Source organism: Poecilia mexicana, unplaced genomic scaffold, assembly GCF_051168715.1.
Source record: "Poecilia mexicana isolate PSO_F unplaced genomic scaffold, ASM5116871v1 scaffold_18, whole genome shotgun sequence".
NCBI lineage: Eukaryota > Metazoa > Chordata > Actinopteri > Cyprinodontiformes > Poeciliidae > Poecilia > Poecilia mexicana.
The window spans coordinates 24,915,565-24,937,512 of record NW_028263387.1 but is presented as its reverse complement, the minus strand read 5'-3'; the positions used below and the strand labels follow the sequence as shown (position 1 = coordinate 24,937,512).

General features: G+C 40.2%; 4 protein-coding genes and 2 long non-coding RNA genes across 6 annotated transcripts; 2 read left to right on the top strand and 4 right to left on the bottom strand.

Annotated features, from left to right (window-relative positions):
• Positions 1 to 695: 695 nt before the first annotated feature.
• LOC106928793 (tripartite motif-containing protein 16-like) lies at positions 696 to 2,375 on the bottom strand. The gene has a single exon (XM_015005279.2). The coding sequence runs from the start codon at positions 2,373 to 2,375 to the stop codon at positions 696 to 698; it is 1,680 nt and encodes a 559-aa protein (XP_014860765.2).
• A 3,712-nt stretch (positions 2,376 to 6,087) lies between these two features.
• Positions 6,088 to 7,461, bottom strand: LOC148154317 (uncharacterized). The gene is made up of 3 exons (XR_015766256.1): positions 7,349 to 7,461; positions 7,067 to 7,259; positions 6,088 to 6,967 (listed from the first exon to the last, which is right to left on the bottom strand). It is a non-coding gene; the product is annotated as an uncharacterized LOC148154317 (long non-coding RNA).
• Positions 7,462 to 7,549: 88 nt separating this feature from the next.
• LOC148154316 (programmed cell death 1 ligand 1-like) lies at positions 7,550 to 8,933 on the bottom strand (the record flags this gene model as incomplete). Its single annotated transcript, XM_088015196.1, has 3 exons — positions 8,834 to 8,933; positions 8,359 to 8,721; positions 7,550 to 7,641 (listed from the first exon to the last, which is right to left on the bottom strand). Coding segments are annotated over exons 1-3 (528 nt in total), but the record flags the coding sequence as incomplete, so codon positions are not given.
• A 5,257-nt stretch (positions 8,934 to 14,190) lies between these two features.
• LOC148154315 (E3 ubiquitin/ISG15 ligase TRIM25-like) lies at positions 14,191 to 15,423 on the top strand. The gene has a single exon (XM_088015195.1). The coding sequence runs from the start codon at positions 14,191 to 14,193 to the stop codon at positions 15,421 to 15,423; it is 1,233 nt and encodes a 410-aa protein (XP_087871321.1).
• Positions 15,424 to 16,015: 592 nt separating this feature from the next.
• Positions 16,016 to 18,231, top strand: LOC148154314 (uncharacterized). Its single transcript, XR_015766266.1, has 2 exons — positions 16,016 to 17,046; positions 17,928 to 18,231. It is a non-coding gene; the product is annotated as an uncharacterized LOC148154314 (long non-coding RNA).
• Positions 18,232 to 18,411: 180 nt separating this feature from the next.
• Positions 18,412 to 21,477, bottom strand: LOC106913709 (E3 ubiquitin/ISG15 ligase TRIM25-like). The gene is made up of 2 exons (XM_088016212.1): positions 19,229 to 21,477; positions 18,412 to 18,621 (listed from the first exon to the last, which is right to left on the bottom strand). Exons 1-2 carry the CDS (start codon positions 20,537 to 20,539, stop codon positions 18,577 to 18,579), a joined length of 1,356 nt encoding a protein of 451 aa, XP_087872338.1. The 5' UTR covers positions 20,540 to 21,477; the 3' UTR covers positions 18,412 to 18,576.
• Between the last annotated feature and the right edge of the window lie 471 nt (positions 21,478 to 21,948).

The window sequence follows — 21,948 nt, the reverse complement described above, 5'->3', positions numbered from 1 at the left end:
TTTACTCAAGTAAGAGTAGAAATAATTCATAATAAAATCATTCAAGTAAAAATACTTATAGGAGTAAATGTTTTCAAAAGCATTAAGTAAATGTAATTTAGTAAATGCTACTATTTTCTATTCAACTCTAAATTTAATCTTAAACCATAACATCTTGCAAATGTCTCAAAAGCTTCTCCCAAAACCTTCAGCACATTCTCTATTACTTACTCAAGGATTTTGTGATGTGCCAAAGTTGTGAGAAAAGCCAGTTCTGCCTGGTTTATTATTCTGTGCATGCATCAATACACTCTCTCAATATTTTTAACTACTGCTAGTAATTGTTGCTTGTTTGCCAATTCCACAGACAACAATCCTGTGTGCTGCACTGAGACACGACACTTAAAAATAACTAATTTATTTAAGTTGCATGTGTGTTTGACTTGTGAGAAAGATGACCAAAAGTATTTTCATTTTTATTTTAAATGTTATAATTTTGATTTCAGTCTTAACAACTTTGAAAAGAATAAAAAATAAATATATATATATTCTTTTCATTGGCATACAAAGCTTCAGCACGAGTAAAAAATAAAAGAGCTGGCTGTTAAATAATTTTGAAACCCAAATCCCAGTAAGTTTTACATTATTCTAGATTAACACATTTGATTTTTGAGCAGTGAAGAAATGGCAAATAAATTGACATAAAATTGACATGTTTAAAATGAGTATTTTAAACACATGGAACTGGATTTCAATTTAATGAACTCAGCAGAGCCTCCAAGATAAAGACAAACCCCAGCATGAAGCGGCTGAGTGAATCTGGTCTGGACTCTGTAGATCAGAGTCATGGTTTCAGAGACGCTGTAGAAAGACAGAATACCTGCTCTGTGGTCCAGGAACACTCCTATTCTGGAGGAAACTGGACCTGGTACTGGAGTCCTCACATCATTGTGGATAAATATGTAACTTTTTCCATCACTACGTAATGCCCAGGAATTACTATTTGATCCAAATATAACTTGATCTGCCTGTTTAGATGAAACTGCTACACGGATAGCTCTTCCTCTCCACTCCACCTCCCAGTAACAACGTCCAGTCAGACTCTCTCTGCTCAGAGCGAGGAAACAAGGATTATTATTGCTTTTATTATAAAGATAAAATTGTTCTTGTTCATAAGAGACAGTTGCTTTTCTGTTTCCCTCAGATAAAAGCAGATCCCTGTGTGCTGTGATTGGATCCAAAGTTATTTCTTGTGAAAATATTAGGAATCCAGCTCTCGTTTTTGGTTCTGGTTCTGACAGTGGAACATCCACTTCAGTTACTCTCAGTTCGATGTTTCTCCATGTGTCTCCCAGGACGTCCTGTAGTTTGTCTCTGAGCTCTGACACAGCTGCTGTCACGTCCTCAAAATGTCTCAGAGGACGGATCTTGATGCTGGATGAGTGTTTAGACCTACTGAGTGCTGGCAGTGAGGGGTAGTTGAGGAGAAACTGGGTGTGATCCTCTGTGTGTGAGAGCTGCTCCAGCTCAGCGTCTTTCCTCTTCAGCTCAGTGATCTCCTGCTCCAGCTTCTCCTGAACATCTTTGACTCGACTCACTTCAGTTTCCTGCTGGGATCTGATCTGCTGCTTCACCTCAGAGCTTCTTTCCTGGAGGAGACGGATCAGCTCAGTGAAGATCTTCTCACTGTCCTCCACTGCTTTATCAGCAGAGACATTGATGGCCTCCACCTCCTGTTGAAGCAGCTTCACATCTTTCTCTTGGTCCTGGATTCTCTGATGGATTTGTTGTCGACTCTCCTGGAGCTTCTTCTGCTTCTCAGCTCTTTCTGCTGCAGCTGGGACTGTTTTATGGCCTTTATGTTCCTCCATAGTGCAGAGATAACAGATACACTGCTGATCAGTACGACAGAAGATCTTCATCACCTCATCATGACGAGAGCAGATGTTCTCCTGAAGTTTAGCAGACACTTCAACAAGTTCATGTTTTTTAAAAGTAGAAGATTCATAGTGATGTTTAATATGATTCTCACAATAAGAAACCAAACAGACCAAACATGACTTGACAGCTTTCCTCTTCCTCCCAGTGCAGACATCACAGGCCACATCTTCAGGTCCAGCATAGCAGTGATCAGCTGGAACAGCTTGGAGTCCAGTCTTCTTCAGATCCTCCACTAAATCTGCTAACATGACGTTTTTCTCCAGTCCAGGCCTCAGTATGAACTCTTTCCTGCACTGAGGGCAGCTGGGGATTCTCCTCTGATCTTCTCCATCCCAGAAATCTTTAATACAGTTCATGCAGTAGCTGTGTCCACAGGGAATCGTCACCGGATCCTTCAGAAGATCCAAACAAACGGAGCAGGAGATTTTATCCATCAGAGATCCACTCTGAGCCATTTTCCCTTTCAATAACAGCAACTATGTGAGTTTCTGTCTTGGAAGTTTAATCAGTTTGAACTTTGATCTCAACTTGTAAAGCCACACCTGAAACAAAACCCTTAACAACTATGAATGTGACCTTTGAACCTACAGCCCCACTTCTGACTTAAGTCAATATCAGGCAGCCATTACTGTTATTCATTTATCAGTTGATTATCTTGTTTCCAGACTGTTGACTGGAAATCCAGAGGCTCAGTGAAGATTTTCAGGAGTTTTGATGATCTGCAGAAATCCATACTTTGTCAAACTGTTTTAATATTTTATATTAAATATTTCTTAGATTAAATGTGTTTTTTCTTGTCACTTTTCCCTTTTTATAGAAAAAAGCAAAGGATGAAGCAAATGACAGACAAATCCAGAAAACTGGAACATCTTAGAGATGAATGGGACAGAAGTTAACATTTGAGAAAAATATCCGCCTCCAGAAACAAAATCAGCTCCAAAAGTCAAAGCTGCTTGTTTTGCTGAATGTGTATTAAAATCATCAAGTGTTTCTGGTTTCACTCATCAGATTTTCCTTCAACTGACTTTCCAGATAAACTGGATCCTCTGGTAGTTTCTATTTTCAGCCGATGATGATCAGTAATGTTATGATTTCATGCAACCTGCTGCTGAACTGTTCATATGAGCATTTATTCATGAGAGTCACTTCTAAAAGGACGGAAACACTTTGATATGATCAAAACAGGAAATCAAATAGTATATTTAGGGTAGCAAAACATAAATTATGCTGATTTACAATACCGTAAAATGATCATTGTTTTGTAGAGTCTTCATCGATAATGATCTTTTAAACTTTTTTAACTTACCTTTGGGAATTACAAATGTTTATTACTGAAATTTTGCAATCTATGAGTGAAAGCTTTGAATAAACAATACGCAGAGATGAGTCAGGTGTCCAGAAAAGAGAAATTTACTTCTGATGAAATTTCACCAGCCCTTATTCAGCTGTAGGATTATTCTAATCTGACAGACAGAAGATATAAAGTCCAGTGTTTATAAAAAGCCCTGAACATTTTCTGCTTCTGTGTCACTGTGAAAAGTAGTTTTCGAATGATGATGTCATTCACTAAGGGAGAAAAGCTGTTCAAATAAATATGGATCGGTGTAAAAAAGTAATTAATTTGGTTTTTCGTTCATTTTACTCCTCGTTATTTAAATCTGAGTCTCCAGTTGATTCCACTGAAATGATTCAGTTTCTTGACAGTCTCAAGTTTCCTGTGATAAACCAGGATGTTTCTAGGCAACTGGACTTGCCACTAACCATGGAGGAGATTGTTACTGCCAAGGGAAGCATGCAAAGCAATAAAGCTCCTAGACCAGATGGATTCCCTGATCATTTTTTGTTTTAATTCCAGGACAAGCTTTCGACGATAATGCACAGAGAGAGCTTGTAAGATCGGGGATAAATCAGGGGATGTGATTCTCTAATGAGTTACATCCCCTGATGTAACTCATTCTTTCTTCTTTGCAATGTTTTGTTTATTGTGTCATAAACAAACATCAGCTATTGTTCTGGTGTTGAATTTTACTATGAAAATATCCATCTATCTATTTTCTAACACCCTTGACCCTTTGTGGGGTCAGGAGGTTGAGAGGCAGGGTCACCTGGACAGGTTGCCAGTCTGTCACAGGGCAACACAGAGACAGATGGGACACACAACCACACTTATGGACAATTTGGAGTTATGTTTTTGGACTGAGGGAAACTTGAGTTTCCCAGTTTCCCACTGGAGAAACCCAACATGCAAACTCCATGCAGAAAGACCCAGGCCGGGAATTGAACCCAGAACCTTCTTGCTGCTAGGCAACAGCGCTACCAACTGCACCACTGTGCTGCCCCCAATAAAATATTTGATATGTATTATATTTTTGGAATATAGCTATTTCAAACAGGTTGAAATCTGTTAAAATTAAGGCTTTTCATTGACTGAAATCCAGCTGAAAACTTCATTGTAGAGATTTTCCCTTTCAATTGTAAATATCCACCAGAAAAGAAACCTGACAAAATATGAAAGGTATACCTGCTGTGCTCACGGTACAGATTGGTATCAAAACAGCAAATAAGTGACAAGAAAAACCTGAATAAAGACAAAAACACAGGAAAGATCTGCATGAAACAGGCTGGAACATGAACTCTGTCTTTAGTCACTTTGTGCTGCTCTGTTAATTAATCTGTCATTAAATTTAAAATAGAATGAGACCTCACTCCTCATGTTTATATAAAACTGGAAACACAAACCAGAAGTTTAATATATTTTTTATTTCCTTGGTGAGAAAATAAATTAAATTATTTATAATTATTTATTTATAAATGATCTAAAATAAATTATTTCAGAGCTTTTAATGTTCAGTCAGTGCAGATGTTAAACATTTGATGTGGTTTAATTTGACTGTTTAACACAAGCCTCAATGTTTTCTCCTTTTAGTTTTTTAAAGGCCTTGTAGTGGGAATCAAAAGCAACTAAAACACTAAATAACAATGAAATGAAGAGAATAATTGAAAACGTGAGAATTTCCTTTGTCTTTGTGTTGACTTTTACATCAGTTAAAATTATTTTTCAAATTTAGACATTTAATACCTACATTTAGTTCCATGAACATGAAGAAAATGTGAATGTTGTGTGTGGAGTTTCCGTCTCCTTCCACCTATTCAGGTTTCCTAGTGGAGTCCTGGAGCAGCTGTCCCAGAGGGCAGACCTGCTTTTATCTGACACACCTGCAGACAATCGGTGATTTACTGGCTTTAGAGGGTAAATGTTGAACTTTGACCCCTGTCCAGCTGTCACCATGACTGTTTGGTTTGTGCAGGTGGAGTGAAGCGTTCTGTGTCCTACACTGAAGTCACCATCTCACAGGACAGGAAACCTCAGAAAATCACTGGTGAGAGTCGTCAGTCGCTCTGAGTTCATCTGAGTCCATGAAGAGATCTGTGAGAAACCCACTGATATGAACAAACAGTCCCTGAATGCATCATGGCTTTAGAGCAGGTCACGTCTGGAAACCCACTGATATGAACAAACGGTCCCTGAATGCATCACAGGCTTTAGAGCAGGTCACGTCTGGAAACCCACTGATATGAACAAACAGTCCCTGAATGCATCATGGCTTTAGAGCAGGTCACGTCTGGAAACCCACTGATATGAACAAACGGTCCCTGAATGCATCACAGGCTTTAGAGCAGGTCACGTCTGGAAACCCACTGATATGAACAAACGGTCCCTGAATGCATCATGCCTTTAGAGCAGGTCACGTCTGGAAACCCACTGATATGAACAAACGGTCCCTGAATGCATCACAGCCTTTAGAGCAGGTCACGTCTGGAAACCCACTGATATGAACAAACGGTCCCTGAATGCATCACAGCCTTTAGAGCAGGTCACGTCTGGAAACCCACTGATATGAACAAACGCTCCCTGAATGCATCACAGCCTTTAGAGCAGGTCACGTCTGGAAACCCACTCACATTCATAAACCAAGAAGAACAGGACTATGCTGAGAACAGAGGTGTGTCCGTCACCATGGTAACAGTTCCTACAATAAGGTGTTATTTATGTGAATGAGAACTAACATGTTCATAGGTTGTTCCAAACCAGCCTCTCTCTCCCGTTAAACATCCTTACATATCATGCCAATAACTGTGGAGGGTTTGAACACATTATCTTTCAGCTTGAGGTGGAAAGATCAAAAAGTTTATTCCTAAAAAAACAAGAAAGCATTGCTAAATTTTTGCCCAAGACAAATATCTGCAGCAGCTCACTGGGCTGCACAGTGAAGACACACTGTGCAGTTTATTATAAACTGGTTTCTCCAGTTGCATTTGATCGTCTGAGTCATGACTTGTTACAGGAGGAGCTGAGAGCAGCAGACAAGAGACAACATGAAACAAAGAAATCTGAAACATTTCAAACTTTCCTTGTTGGGTCCACAGGAGTCTTGTCTGCCGTCAAGTTTGTTGTCAGTTTTTTGTTTTACTGCCAGTTGCTACCAGAGCTTAGCTCCTAGCTTTGCTCACTCTGTTCTGCCTGGATTCTTGTGTAAACCAATATTTCCTCTCCATAACCTGGGTCCACTGCGTCTGCCTCATTGTCTCATGACCACATGTCTTGACAAAGAGAACATTTTAGTCAGCAGCAGAACATCCAGCGGAGCAGCAAACGATGCAGAATGTTCAAACGTCTCCATGAGGCTCAGAACCAGCCACTCTTCACTGGGTCGGTTTGATCCCTGCTGCAGCGTTTCTAGACCAGCTGAGTTCGTTCCTGGTGTTTCTCCTCACACTGTCCATTCATCTGGAGAGGTTGAAGGTCTGAGATGCGTTTCCTTAAATCTGTTCTCATTTCTTCAGTTTTTGTGGCGTTCAGTCAGACCTTATTCACTGAAAATCTCCCAGTCAGACCTTGATCTGTGTTCAGACTCAACTTCATGAGACAGAAAAAAGAAAAACTTCAGGTGTTTCCTCTTCCTTTAGAAAATCCAGATCATTTTCTCATGTTTATCTGAAAGTCTGTGGGATTCCTGCAGAGTCTGTGAGCTTCTTTATGAAGAACCTTCAGGGGAACAAAAGAAAAAGTCCAGAGTCAAACAATGTTTTACTCCAGCATCTCCTGCAGGTGTGACATCGTCATGTGACCACTGATGAGACTCACCAGGTTTCATCGATACGCCTCAGACTGATCGACTAAACTCGCTCCGTCTCCATGGTTTCCATGATGCTGCTGTTGATCAGGAATCACAAGGAGAGACTGGATGGAGTTCTTCTCCACATCATCACAGTTCTGCTCTGGACCAAAGCATCCAAACTGAGAGGAAGAGGCCCGACTTAGGAGGTTCTGCTGAAATCTGTAACAGATTTATTAGTTTTTATTAATCATCTGATCATCTGATTATAAGAAAGAAGCGCTGATTTATTTTAATTATTTCTGACTTACTTTGTGATTGTGGAGCATTTTGTTAAGCTGAAGAAGAACAAGAAGAAGAATAAACTCAGAGAAATGATGAAGAGAATAATGGGGACAAGAAGAAACATCCTGGACCGACAACCTGAAATAAAAGAAAAACCTCAGAAAACACAAAAATATCTTTAAAAAAAAAAAGTTAAAACCTGGTTTATTATCAGTAGCATCAGTTTGGCCTGCAGACTCACCGCTCCTCATGGTTTCCTCCTGTGGCGTCAGACTGATGAGGTTTCTGTCAGGAACCGTCATTATAGCAAAGTTTGGACCTGAAACAGAAACAACAGATTTTATTTTAAATAACTTGAAGTTTGGACCAATTTGTTCACCAACAACATGCTGACAACTAATTATACTTCAATTTTATTTTGTTATGACTTTTTGTCTAATTCAGTTAGTTTTAATTAGTATTTTAAAAGTGTTTACTAATTTGCTTCAGTTGGAGAACCAAAGGACTTTACATCTATATTTGAGGATGTTTTAGTTTTGTAAATGTTCAATATAGCTCCATTTAGTTATTATTTCTTTCCCATTAATTGCAGTTTTTATTTATTTCAGTTAACAAAAATGTTTACTGGATTTCAGTTTGTTAGTTTTCTTTCATTATAATCCTGATGGGGACACTCCAGAGACCCACTGTCCCAGGGCTGGGCAGTCCTGGTCCTAGAGGGCCGGTGTCCTGCAGCTCTTAATGTCTCCCTGGTCCAACACACCTGAATCCAACAGCTGAATCACCTCCTCAGTGCAGTCAGGTTCTCCAGTCCTGCTAATGACCTCATTATTTGACTCGGGTGTGTTGAAGTAGAGACACATCTAAAAGTTGCAGGAGGCCCACCAGGCCCAGAGTTGGCCGCCCCTGCATTATCCTCTGCAGATGGTTAGATTAATCAGATAGTTTTAGATTCCTCCACCTGTTCATTTTCTCAATTTTATTTCTGTTTTCCAGCATTTAGGCTTTAAGGTTAAGAAATTAAGCTCAAACTCACCTGAGACGTTGAGTCGACATCTTCCAGATCCGAATCCATCTTCAGTTTTTACGTCACACAGATACAGACCAGAGTCTTCAGTCCTCAATCTGGACACATGGAGTCTGATTCGTCCTTCTCTGAGGACATCTTTGTCACTCTGGACTCGTCCTGAAAACTGATCATGCTGAGAATCTGGAATCTCATCACCTTCATGGACCAGATAAAGAACTAGTTCTTTATGAGGAGCCAACAAGCTGCAGTAGATGAACAGTTCCCTGTAGGATCCCTGAGTCCTGGTGGTGAAGGTCCACTCCAGAGTGATGCTGTGGTTCTCCTCTGCCTCATAGCTGCTCTGGGTCACATTCACTACAAATGTTGCTGCTGAGGAGACAGAGAGGGAAAGAGAGGAGCAGACACACTGAGAACTGGAACATGGGAGTCTTTCAGCTCCATCTAGAGAGCTTTCTGTCACAAAGACAAGATGGAGACTGACCACAGAGACATGAGCTGAGGATGAGGAGCAGCAGGGAGACCATCTTCATCCTGAGAGAGGAACTGCTCAACATTAAGCTTCATCTGGTTCAAATTCTGTAAAAAAAAAAAAAAAAGAAAGAAAAAAATCTTGTCTTAAGCACCAATTATTAGTGAATCCAAATAAATGAAAAGCCCTATACTGTTGATGTTAAAATAAGCCCTGAGCTTTTCACGTGTTGATGTTGGAAGAGTTCTTTATCTAACCTTGGCTATAAATGAATGAACATTCACTAAACAAATGCTATCATTGATCTTTATGCAATAAAATGCGTTTTGTTTAAAGGTGAACTTAAATGTTTGTTCATTGGCATGTATTAATGTACTTGTATGAAATAAGTCAAAGTGGTTAAATCAAAAATCTGCAGAATTTGTCAATTTTTTCATCTGGTTGGCTGTCAGAATAATTTATTTTAAACAATCAAATACATAAAAATAGAATTTGTTTTCAACAATATTCTTTATTGTCCCATGGGGGAAATAAAGTCTGGTACAACAGCAGCAAACTGAGAGGATTACAGAATGATAAGAATATAAAATATATGAAAACAGAATGAAACACAAATTACAGTGATGCAAGGACAGAAAATTACTATAAATGCAGTTATTTTTAACTTGTTTACAGAGAAAAAATGCTAAATGTGAATGTGTACTTTGAAAACAATTGAAATGAAAAGTGATCAGCAGTTTATAAACAGCTGACTACAAAGTTTGCCGTCATATTCACAAAAGGACCAATTAAACTTCCGTGAAACAGTTTATGGTGACAGTTTCATGTTAGAGAAAAGCAGCAGTGCTTACCTTTTAAAAGGTGTCCAGACCAAAAAACATCAATAAGATAAAAGTCCAAAATCCTGAACGACTAAAGAAAATCTCACAGAGACCTGCTGCTGTTTTTAAGTTCTCTGCAGCACCTTCCCTGAACTGCGAACGCACCAACAGTCTGGGTCTTTATGGTGAAGGAATGCCACACATACCTGTGCACAGGCAGTAGTAGGCGGGTCTAAAGGAGGCTTTCCCTGTTTAGAGGTGGGTCTAAAGGAGGCTAACCCTGTTTTGAGGCGGGTCTTAAGGAGGCTAACCCTGTTTTGAGGTGGGTCTTAAGGAGGCTAACCCTGTTTTGAGGTGGGTCTAAAGGAGGCTTTCCCTGTTTTGAGGCGGGTCTTAAGGAGGCTAACCCTGTTTTGAGGCGGGTCTTAAGGAGGCTAACCCTGTTTTGAGGCGGGTCTTAAGGAGGCTAACCCTGTTTTGAGGCGGGTCTTAAGGAGGCTAACCCTGTTTTGAGGCGGGTCTTAAGGAGGCTAACCCTGTTTTGAGGCGGGTCTTAAGGAGGCTAACCCTGTTTTGAGGCGGGTCTTAAGGAGGCTAACCCTGTTTTGAGGCGGGTCTTAAGGAGGCTAACCCTGTTTTGAGGTGGGTCTTAAGGAGGCTAACCCTGTTTTGAGGCGGGTCTAAAGGAGGCTTTCCCTGTTTTGAGGCGGGTCTTAAGGAGGCTAACCCTGTTTTGAGGCGGGTCTTAAGGAGGCTAACCCTGTTTTGAGGCGGGTCTAAAGGAGGCTTTCCCTGTTTTGAGGCGGGTCTAAAGGAGGCTAACCCTGTTTTGAGGTGGGTCTTAAGGAGGCTAACCCTGTTTTGAGGCGGGTCTTAAGGAGGCTAACCCTGTTTTGAGGCGGGTCTAAAGGAGGCTTTCCCTGTTTTGAGGCGGGTCTTAAGGAGGCTAACCCTGTTTTGAGGCGGGTCTAAAGGAGGCTTTCCCTGTTTTGAGGCGGGTCTTAAGGAGGCTAACCCTGTTTTGAGGCGGGTCTAAAGGAGGCTAACCCTGTTTTGAGGTGGGTCTTAAGGAGGCTAACCCTGTTTTGAGGCGGGTCTAAAGGAGGCTTTCCCTGTTTTGAGGCGGGTCTTAAGGAGGCTAACCCTGTTTTGAGGTGGGTCTTAAGGAGGCTAACCCTGTTTTGAGGCGGGTCTTAAGGAGGCTAACCCTGTTTTGAGGTGGGTCTTAAGGAGGCTAACCCTGTTTTGAGGCGGGTCTAAAGGAGGCTAACCCTGTTTTGAGGCGGGTCTAAAGGAGGCTTTCCCTGTTTTGAGGCGGGTCTTAAGGAGGCTTTCCCTGTTTTGAGGCGGGTCTTTAGGAGGCTAAGCTTGTTATTATTGACAACTGTTGAAAGAAAATTAAGAAATTGTTATATTTGCAATTTATTGAAAAAAATTATGAACCGAATGATGTTTTTGTGATTTTTCTTTTCAGTTTTTAGCATTTTATTTTGTTGTTATAGATTAATAACATATAAATTGTGAAAGACCTGGATTTAAGGATTGTATTGATGTATTGGTTATTGAAATGCTCCAAAGAATGGCTGTGCAGCATACAAAAATGTAAAAATAAGCTCATGCGAACCTTTATAATTGTAGTCCTAAAAGGGTTAATTAACAGAGCAGCACAAAGTGACTAAAGACAGAGTTCATGTTCCAGCCTGTTTCATGCAGATCTTTCCTGTGTTTTTGTCTTTATTCAGGTTTTTCTTGTCACTTATTTGCTGTTTTGATACCAATCTGTACCGTGAGCACAGCAGGTATACCTTTCATATTTTGTCAGGTTTCTTTTCTGGTGGATATTTACAATTGAAAGGGAAAATCTCTACAATGAAGTTTTCAGCTGGATTTCAGTCAATGAAAAGCCTTAATTTTAACAGATTTCAACCTGTTTGAAATAGCTATATTCCAAAAATATAATACATATCAAATATTTTATTGGGGGCAGCACAGTGGTGCAGTTGGTAGCGCTGTTGCCTAGCAGCAAGAAGGTTCTGGGTTCAATTCCCGGCCTGGGTCTTTCTGCATGGAGTTTGCATGTTGGGTTTCTCCAGTGGGAAACTGGGAAACTCGAGTTTCCCTCAGTCCAAAAACATAACTCCAAATTGTCCATAAGTGTGGTTGTGTGTCCCATCTGTCTCTGTGTTGCCCTGTGACAGACTGGCAACCTGTCCAGGTGACCCCGCCTCTCGACCTCCTGACCCCACAAAGGGTCAAGGGTGTTAGAAAATAGATAGATGGATATTTTCATAGTAAAATTCAACACCAGAACAATAGCTGATGTTTGTTTATGACACAATAAACAAAACATTGCAAAGAAGAAAGAATGAGTTACATCAGGGGATGTAACTCATTAGAGAATCACATCCCCTGATTTATCCCCGATCTTACAAGCTCTCTCTGTGCATTATCGTCGAAAGCTTGTCCTGGAATTAAAACAAAAAATGATCAGGGAATCCATCTGGTCTAGGAGCTTTATTGCTTTGCATGCTTCCCTTGGCAGTAACAATCTCCTCCATGGTTAGTGGCAAGTCCAGTTGCCTAGAAACATCCTGGTTTATCACAGGAAACTTGAGACTGTCAAGAAACTGAATCATTTCAGTGGAATCAACTGGAGACTCAGATTTAAATAACGAGGAGTAAAATGAACGAAAAACCAAATTAATTACTTTTTTACACCGATCCATATTTATTTGAACAGCTTTTCTCCCTTAGTGAATGACATCATCATTCGAAAACTACTTTTCACAGTGACACAGAAGCAGAAAATGTTCAGGGCTTTTTATAAACACTGGACTTTATATCTTCTGTCTGTCAGATTAGAATAATCCTACAGCTGAATAAGGGCTGGTGAAATTTCATCAGAAGTAAATTTCTCTTTTCTGGACACCTGACTCATCTCTGCTTATTGTTTATTCAAAGCTTTCACTCATAGATTGCAAAATTTCAGTAATAAACATTTGTAATTCCCAAAGGTAAGTTAAAAAAGTTTAAAAGATCATTATCGATGAAGACTCTACAAAACAATGATCATTTTATGGTATTGTAAATCAGCATAATTTATGTTTTGCTACCCTAAATATACTATTTGATTTCCTGTTTTGATCATATCAAAGTGTTTCCGTCCTTTTAGAAGTGACTCTCATGAATAAATGCTCATATGAACAGTTCAGCAGCAGGTTGCATGAAATCATAACATTACTGATCATCATCGGCTGAAAATAGAAACTACCAGAGGATCCAGTTTATCTGGAAAGTCAGTTGAAGGAAAATCTGATGAGTGAAAGCAGAACCACTTGATGATTTTAATACACATTCAGCAAAACAAGCAGCTTTGACTTTTGGAGCTGATTTTGTTTCTGGAGGCGGATATTTTTCTCAAATGTTAACTTCTGTCCCATTCATCTCTAAGATGTGCCAGTTTTCTGGATTTGTCTGTCATTTGCTTCTTCCTTTGCTTTTTTCTATAAAAAGGGAAAAGTGACAAGAAAAACACATGTAATCTAAGAAATATTTAATATAAAATATTAAAACAGTTTGACAAAGTATGGATTTCTGCAGATCATCAAAACTCCTGAAAATCTTCACTGAGCCTCTGGAACCTCACTGATGAGTTAATCAGGGGATGTACAGCCATGGAAATGCCGTCTTGTTGTATTTGTTTGTTTGCTGCCTCTTCTTGTGTCTGATCTAAAGACTTTTATTCACCACCTCATTACATCGACATTTGTTGGTCTGTCAGATCAAATGTTGTTGATCAAATCCATGTATAGATGAGTGATGGAAAAATGATGTAATAAACATTTTGATCGTTTTTCTAATGCTTTTCTGGGCTGAATTGTAATTTGCAGCATTTCTGTTTATGTCAGGAGAGAAAGGAGATCTGGCTTTTTCTGTAGCTCCTCCTATTCTGTGGAACAATTTACCTTTCCACATAAGATCTGGCCACAGCCTGGATCATTTTAAATCGTTTTTAAAAACTCATTTTTATTCACTGGCATTTAGTTGAAGTAGTGCTTGATACGCTGTTTTTATCAATTTATGTTAATGTTCTTGTAAAGCACTTTGATGCAGTTTTTAGTTTGTGTTGAACTTTGAGGAAAACTTGATGATTCAGAAAAGTCTAAAAAAAATCACTGCCAAAGGAGTTGAGGTGAACCCAACTCCCTTTCTGTATATCTGACAGTCAGCTTTAAGTGTTCAGCTGTGAATTATAGCAGTGAAGCAGCTTTCCTGATACAATAGCTGAATGTTTGCACAAATAAAGACTGCAGATCTGGAAACAGATTGTCTTGTTGACTGGGAACAAGATAATCAACTGATAAATGAATAACAGTAATGGCTGCCTGATATTGACTTAAGTCAGAAGTGGGGCTGTAGGTTCAAAGGTCACGTTCATAGTTGTTAAGGGTTTTGTTTCAGGTGTGGCTTTACAAGTTGAGATCAAAGTTCAAACTGATTAAACCTCCAAGACAGAAACTCACACAGTTGCTGTTATTGAAAGGGAAAATGGCTCAGAGTGGATCTCTGATGGATAAAATCTCCTGCTCCGTTTGTTTGGATCTACTGAAGGATCCGGTGACGATTCCCTGTGGACACAGCTACTGTATGAACTGCATTAAAGATTTCTGGGATGGAGACGATCAGAGGGGAAAATACAGCTGCCCTCAATGCAGGAAGGAGTTCAAACCGAGGCCTGGACTGGAGAAAAACATCATGTTAGCAGATTTAATGGAGGATCTGAAGAAGACTGGACTCCAAGCTGCTGCAGCTGATCACTGCTATGCTGGACCTGAAGATGTGGCCTGTGATGTCTGCACTGGGAGGAAGATGAAAGCTGCTAAGTCCTGCCTGGTTTGTTTAGTTTCTTATTGTGAGAATCATATTAAACATCACTATGAATCTTCCACTTTTAAAAAACATAAACTTGTTGAAGTGTCTGCTAAACTTCAGCAGAACATCTGCTCTCGTCATAATGAGGTGATGAAGATCTTCTGTCGTACTGATCAACAGTGTATCTGTTATCTCTGCACTATGGATGAACATAAAGGCCATGAAACAGTCCCTGTTGCAGCAGAAAGAGCTGAGAAGCAGAAGAAGCTCCAGGAGAGTCGACAACAAATCCATCAGAGAATCCAGGACCAAGAGAAAGATGTGAAGCTGCTTCAACAGGAGGTGGAGGCCATCAATGTCTCTGCTGATAAAGCAGTGGAGGACAGTGAGAAGATCTTCACTGAGCTGATCCGTCTCCTCCAGGAAAGAAGCTCTGAGGTGAAGCAGCAGATCAGATCCCAGCAGGAAACTGAAGTGAGTCGAGTCAAAGATGTTCAGGAGAAGCTGGAGCAGGAGATCACTGAGCTGAAGAGGAAAGACGCTGAGCTGGAGCAGCTCTCAGACACAGAGGATCACACCCAGTTTCTCCTCAACTACCCCTCACTGCCAGCACTCAGGGAGTCGACACACTCATCCAGCATCAACATCCGTCCTCTGAGACACTTTGAGGACGTGACAGCAGCTGTGTCAGAGCTCAGGGACAAACTACAGGACGTCCTGAGAGACACATGGACAAACATCGAACAGGTAATAACTGAGGTGGATGTTCTGCTGTCAGAACCAGAACCAAAAACGAGAGCTGGATTCCTAATATTTTCACAAGAAATAACTTTGGATATAATTAGGGTAAACAAAAATGGAGCAAAGTTGGAGAGTAAAAACTCGATTGTTGTTTTGGAAATCTTCTGATTATTTTTTTATTTTAATTTGTTTTTCAAAATTTCACAAATGTTGTCCCTCAGGGCTCAGTATTGGTGCCAACACTTTTCACTATTTAAATTCACAATATGGGTCAAAATGTTCCCACTTCCATGCAGATGATGTTGTTGTTTACTGATATTCAAACTCAGAGGTTCCAGAGTTACTCAGTCACATTTATTCTACTTTAAACTGGAATTAAAGACTGAAGGAAAACAAATCCAAACAGTTCTCCCTGTGATTTTATTCACATAAACTACCAGTTGATTTTGTCTCTGTTTAATAAATTCCTTGTTTTTTTAACCAATTAAAGCCTTATTGTAAGTAAAAACGTTTGTGACATTTTAAAAAACAATTTAAAATAAAAAAATAATCAGAAGATTTCCAAAACAACAATCGAGTTTTTACTCTCCAACTTTGCTCCATTTCTGTTTACGTTTTGCTAAGAAGGAAGTTGCGCTCATTGTTTTCTTCAGAGGTTTTTGTGTCGTTTCCTTCAGTGATTCTTGCTGCAGCGCCCCCACAGGTGAGGAGGGGAACTGGTTTTTCAACTGGTTTGGTTGGTTTACAGTGAGAAAAACTGCAGCAACTAAAAATGTAGCAAATGTTGCCACTTTGTTCCCCAGTAGAACTGAGTCTACCCAACTATCAGGTTCAAAAACAGCCTCAGAGACGGATGAAGGTTGAGTTACTGATAATCTTCTCCATGTTTCTTTGCGTGCAGGTGTGTCGTAAAGTAAACGGCGTGCGGCTGACGAGCTGTAAGAGCGCGAAGGATCGCACGGCGATGTCTGTGACGCTGGAGCAGTGTTCGATCCTCAGAGAGCAGCACACACTCAGCCAGCAGCAGTTCTATGGAGTTAGTTTTGTTTCACAATTATTCAATCAAAAAAAAAATCATGTCAAAGCAAAAATCACTAAGTTCTTTTTTTAAACTTTTTTTTGTTTTTGGTTGAGTCTCTTTTTTTTTGGTTGAAACTTTTTTTTTTGGTTGAGTCTCTTTTTTTTTGGTTGAAACTTTTTTTTTTGGTTGAAACTTTTTTTTGGTTGAGTCGCTTTTTTTTTGGTTGAAACTTTTTCTAAGTTTTTGGTTGAATTCGTTTTCTTGCTTATACAACTTTATTTGCTTTGGGGAAGCTTACATGAACATTCTGGGCGGGGCTTAAGGACGAGCGATGTAAGACGTGTTCCGATTGGTTAGCGCTGACTAAAGCGGATGACTCCCTGAGATCTCAGAACTCTGTCCAGAACTGCAGGGCTTCGGTGACGGGACACAGAATGTGAATGGTAAGTAATCTTCACAAAATTACACCGTTTAGCAGCTTCTAAAGTGTCCACCCTGTTTCAAAGAAACAGGGCAGATGCTGGGCTGCTATGCCCACTCCGGGTTCTCTGTCTCTGGGTTTGACCCGGCAGAGTGTCCCTCTGGCCTCCAGAGCCCCTGGATCCAGATGTGCTTTCATTCCAGAAGACACTTTTACCCAGTGGCCTTCCTCCTGGTGACCTCTCACCTCCTGGTTCTCTGGCTCATATTCAGCTTGGTGATCCTGCTGGCAAAGTACCAGTAAACAAGACTGAGAGCACTGGGAAGCAGGGATGATAATGTTCTCCCAGGTTTGTCCACATTGGGAGAACGTCAACGAGTCCAAACTTATTGATTTATCCATAGATGAAAAAGACGATGTCTGTTTTAGGAGAGATGGAGAAACAATCAGCTTCAACTTATTACCATCCTGATGATTTACAGTACAAACATCAGTCAGTTTGATTTTGTTTTAAAAAAAGCAAAAATGTTTGAGTTTTTAGTACAATAATTTACTGATTTTTCAGTTTAATCTGATGTTTATTTGTTAAGATTCAGCTTCTGACTTGTCCAAATCTTTTCCTACGTTTCCTCATCTCTGCCTGTTAATTTATCGACGCTTGGTTATCGTTTTATTTCTGACAGCTTCGTTTTTTATGTTGAGTTTTGCTGCCACCAAGTGGCCAAATTGAATTTCAACACTGCAAAAATAAAATTTTACCAAGTATTTTTCATCCAGTTTCGGGAGCAAATGTCTCACTGCACTTAAAAAAAGAGAGAAAAATTACATATAAATAACTTATAAGTGATAAATATGAGCTTGTTTTGTTCCATTGGCAAATAAATTCACTCATAACATTTTTCCCATATTATAAGTGAAATAATCTGCCAGTGGATCTAGTTATTTTTCATCAATATTAATGAATTATTGACTTTAAACAAGCTCCTGTAAATTGTTGCAAAGTTCCTTATAACTTTAGTTTTGTCTTGCTTTACGTGTATTAGATCAAAAATACTTGGTAACATTTTTTGTGTGTTTTATTGTAGCCTACAGACTGTATGTGCAGGTCGCCTCTGTTCTTGTAGGACCATAGGTCTAGTCAAAGTAAAATCTTATCTCCACCAGAGGAGGATGTGTTTTATACAGGATGTTGTCGCCTGATTGCTGATCTGTGTTTCCATATGTGTGCAGGGACGGCTGCAGGACGGAGAACGTCCAGAAGAACATCGGCACCAGGAAGTTCGCCTTCAGCAGCGTTCAGCTCCTCACTTTCCCCAAACTCTACAGACCTCCAGACGGCAGCTACGGATAAACGCTTCCTGTTTATACTCTTATTTATGCCCAAAGATAGTTTATTTTTCCATGTGAAGTGTGTTTGCTGGTTAATGTTTGCACATTGTGTTTCTGTGTGAATGAGGGCCATGTTGGCTGTTCACTGTGTTTACAGGTGTTTGAATTACAAACATGTTTCTGCAATAAATGACTGAACTCTTGACTCTGATTCCAAACAATTATTCTGACAGTAAATGACCTGAAAGGCCTGAAATTCACTGCTGGATTGGATAAAGGATTTCCAGAAGTATTTTCATGTATTATCTATTTTATCTCATAATTGTGTATTTATACTAAATCCATTCACTCCTCCTGGATAAGCATATAGAAACAGTAGACAACCTTTGTACAAAGCAATTTAGCAACATTTATTTGGTAGAAATCTATAAATATAACAAAGTAATGAAAAGCAATATAACATCAGCTTGAAATGACTTGAAATGACTAAAAAAAACAGAAGGACTATAGTAAAGTAGAAATTCTCAAAAAGTATACGTACGTACAGTGCTCAAGTAAATTTACTTAATTTCTGGCCACTTCTGATGTTTTTATACTGCAAATAAATAAAGGAATCACGTTTGGACTGAATTTTAACCCCAACCCACCCCTGAATTGAACAACATCATTTGATCTGACAAAACTATAACTATGAATCAAATGAGTTCAGGTGAATCAAAATCAGTGACAGCCTCCATGGCTGAACAGAAACATGTTGGGGCAGCACCCAAGAAAACTCCAACATCAACAAAACAAACTGAACGACTTAGTAGCTCCATAGAGACACCTGATCTCTGGACAATGATGGAGACAAAATAAACTGCAAACTATTTCAGTTTCATAAATTTAGCAGATGATTTATCACCTAAAAGCCAAATCCCAGCATACAGAGGCTGAGTGAATCTGGTCTGGACCCTGTGGAGGAGAGTCATGGTTTCAGAGACGCTGTAGAAAGACAGAATACCTGCTCTGTGGTCCAGGTACACTCCTATTCTGGAGGAAACTGGACCTGGTACTGGAGTTAAAATGTTGTTATGACAAAATATGTAACCTTGTGTGTCACAGCGCAATGACCAAGATTTATCATTGAATCCAAATCCTCCTGTTTTGCTGATGTTCTTGTATGAAACGGCTACATATATTTCTCCTACCCTGCTGCTCACCTCCCAGTAACAACGTCCAGTCAGACTCTCTGTACTGAGGGCCTGACTACGTCCAGTGAATCTGTCTGGATGATCAGGATAAGACTGTTGTTGGTTTGTTCTAGTTACTTTTCTGTTTCTCTTAGATAGTAACACATTTCTGTGTGCTGTGTTTGGATCCAGAGTGATTTTTTGTGAATATTTTAAGAATCCATCTCTGGTCTTAAGTCCAGGCAGTAAAACATCCACCTCAGTGACCTTCAGTTCAATGATTGTCCATGTGTCTCTCAGGACGTCCTGTAGTTTGTCCCTGAGCTCTGCCACAGCTGCTGTCACGTCCTCAAAGTGTCTCAGAGGACGGATGTTGATGCTGGATGAGTGTGTCGACTCCCTGAGTGCTGGCAGTGAGGGGTCGTTGAGGAGAAACTGGGTGTGATCCTCTGTGTGTGAGAGCTGCTCCAGCTCAGCGTCTTTCCTCTTCAGCTCAGTGATCTCCTGCTCCAGCTTCTCCTGAACATCTTTGACTCGACTCACTTCAGTTTCCTGCTGGGATCTGATCTGCTGCTTCACCTCAGAGCTTCTTTCCTGGAGGAGACGGATCAGCTCAGTGAAGATCTTCTCACTGTCCTCCACTGCTTTATCAGCAGAGACATTGATGGCCTCCACCTCCTGTTGAAGCAGCTTCACATCTTCCTCTTGGTCCTGGATTCTCTGATGGATTTGTTGTCGACTCTCCTGGAGCTTCTTCTGCTTCTCAGTCACATCTGTTGCAACAAGGACTGTTTCATGGCCTTTATGTTCATCCATAGTGCAAAGATAACAGATACACTGCTGATCAGTACGACAGAAGATCTTCATCACCTCATCATGACGAGAGCAGATGTTCTGCTGGAGGTTCTTGGAGGGATTCACCAGCTTGTGCTTCTTTAACGGTGGAGCATCATAATGAGGTTGGAGGTGACTCTTACAGTAAGAAGCTGGACATGATAAACAGGACTTGACAGCTTTCCTCTTCCTCCCAGTGCAGACGTCACAGGCCACATCTTCAGGTCCAACAAACCAGTCAACAGGTGGAAGGGTTTTGCGCTTAGTCTTCTTTAGATCTATCACCAACTTTGCTAATGTGATGTTTTTCTCCAGTTCAGGCCTCGGTTTGAACTCTTTCCTGCATTGAGGGCAGCTGTATTTTCTCCTCTGATCTTCTCCATCCCAGTGGTGTTTAACACAGTTCATACAGTAACTGTGTCCACAGGGAATAGTCACCGGATCCTTCAGTATTTCCAAACAAATGGAACAGGAGATTTTATCCATCTGAACTCTTCTCTTCTCCATTTCAGCTCTCAGTAACGACTTTGAGTTTCATTTCTTTGGAATAGGAACTAGTTTCAGTTTACGTGTAAACATCAGGTTGCTGCTGTGTGAATGGTCCCACCCATCATGACGTCTGCAAAGCAGAGTGGGAGGGAACAAGGAAGCTCTTTGAGCTGAACACAGCCTGCTAACCCCGACATATGTTTGAAAAACTGAGTGGAGGGGAAAAGGTTGTTCATCTTACGTTGCAGTGCTCCATGTTTTATCCCCAGGGGTGAAAGTAGGCGGGTACAGTAGGGTACTGCGTACCCCTAAAAGATTTAGCGGGGGTACGCAGTACCTGCAAGAGAAGGAGCGGCTGTCTGCAGTAAAGCATCAACGGGTTCACTGTGCAGCAGTGAGTTCGCCCGCTAATCAGCCGTGACGGATTAGTTTTACAAGAATAATCTAAAACACGACTTAATCAGTTAATAAATAGCTTTTTTCATATTGTTTCTGAACGGTTCGTGCTCTACTAGAGCAGCGGTGCAACATGTCGATCTCGGCTTTAGGTGAGAAACTGACCGCCAGGACGTCCTCCTCTGATTGGTTTATCAAAATGTTCCTAACTTTATTAAAGAACAACAAAAATCAACAAAACGTTTTCAACTTATTGACCCAACAACAATAATAATCTCAGTAATTATTGTTTCAACAAGGTGTTGCGCAGTTCTGTGCGTTTCGGTTCCAAAATAACGATCAGAGCAGGAGTTTAAATTAACTAATCAACCACAGCTGTGTTCAGAGCAGGAGTTTAAATGAACTAATCAACCACAGCTGTGTTCAGAGCAGGAGTTTAAATGAACTAATCAACCACAGCTGTGTTCAGAGCAGGAGTTTAAATGAACTAATCAACCACAGCTGTGTTCAGAGCAGGAGTTTAAATGAACTAATCAACCACAGCTGTGTTCAGAGCAGGAGTTTAAATGAACTAATCAACCACAGCTGTGTTCAGAGCAGGAGTTTAAATCAACTAATCAACCACAGCTGTGTTCAGAGCAGGAGTTTAAATGAACTAATCAACCACAGCTGTGTTCAGAGCAGGAGTTTAAATTAACTAATCAACCACAGCTGTGTTCAGAGAGGTTTATTCCCCATTGGATTCCAGGAGAAAACAAACTGCAGCTGCTATGAAAACATCAACCACAGTCAAACAGATGGAGACAACAAATTACGCATCAGAACTTTTTCCCAGGTTTATTGTGTTTTATCTCTTATTACTTATTAAAATCCCAAGCCAAATTGTAAAAAACTTTAAAATACGTGTATTTTATATCGGGATAATCTCACACAGAGACATTTTGAAGAATTTAGCCTTTAACCTTTTAAAGTTTAGCTGACCTAATTTATGGGTCTTTGTCTTTGGTTCATTTCTATAAAAGTTACATAAA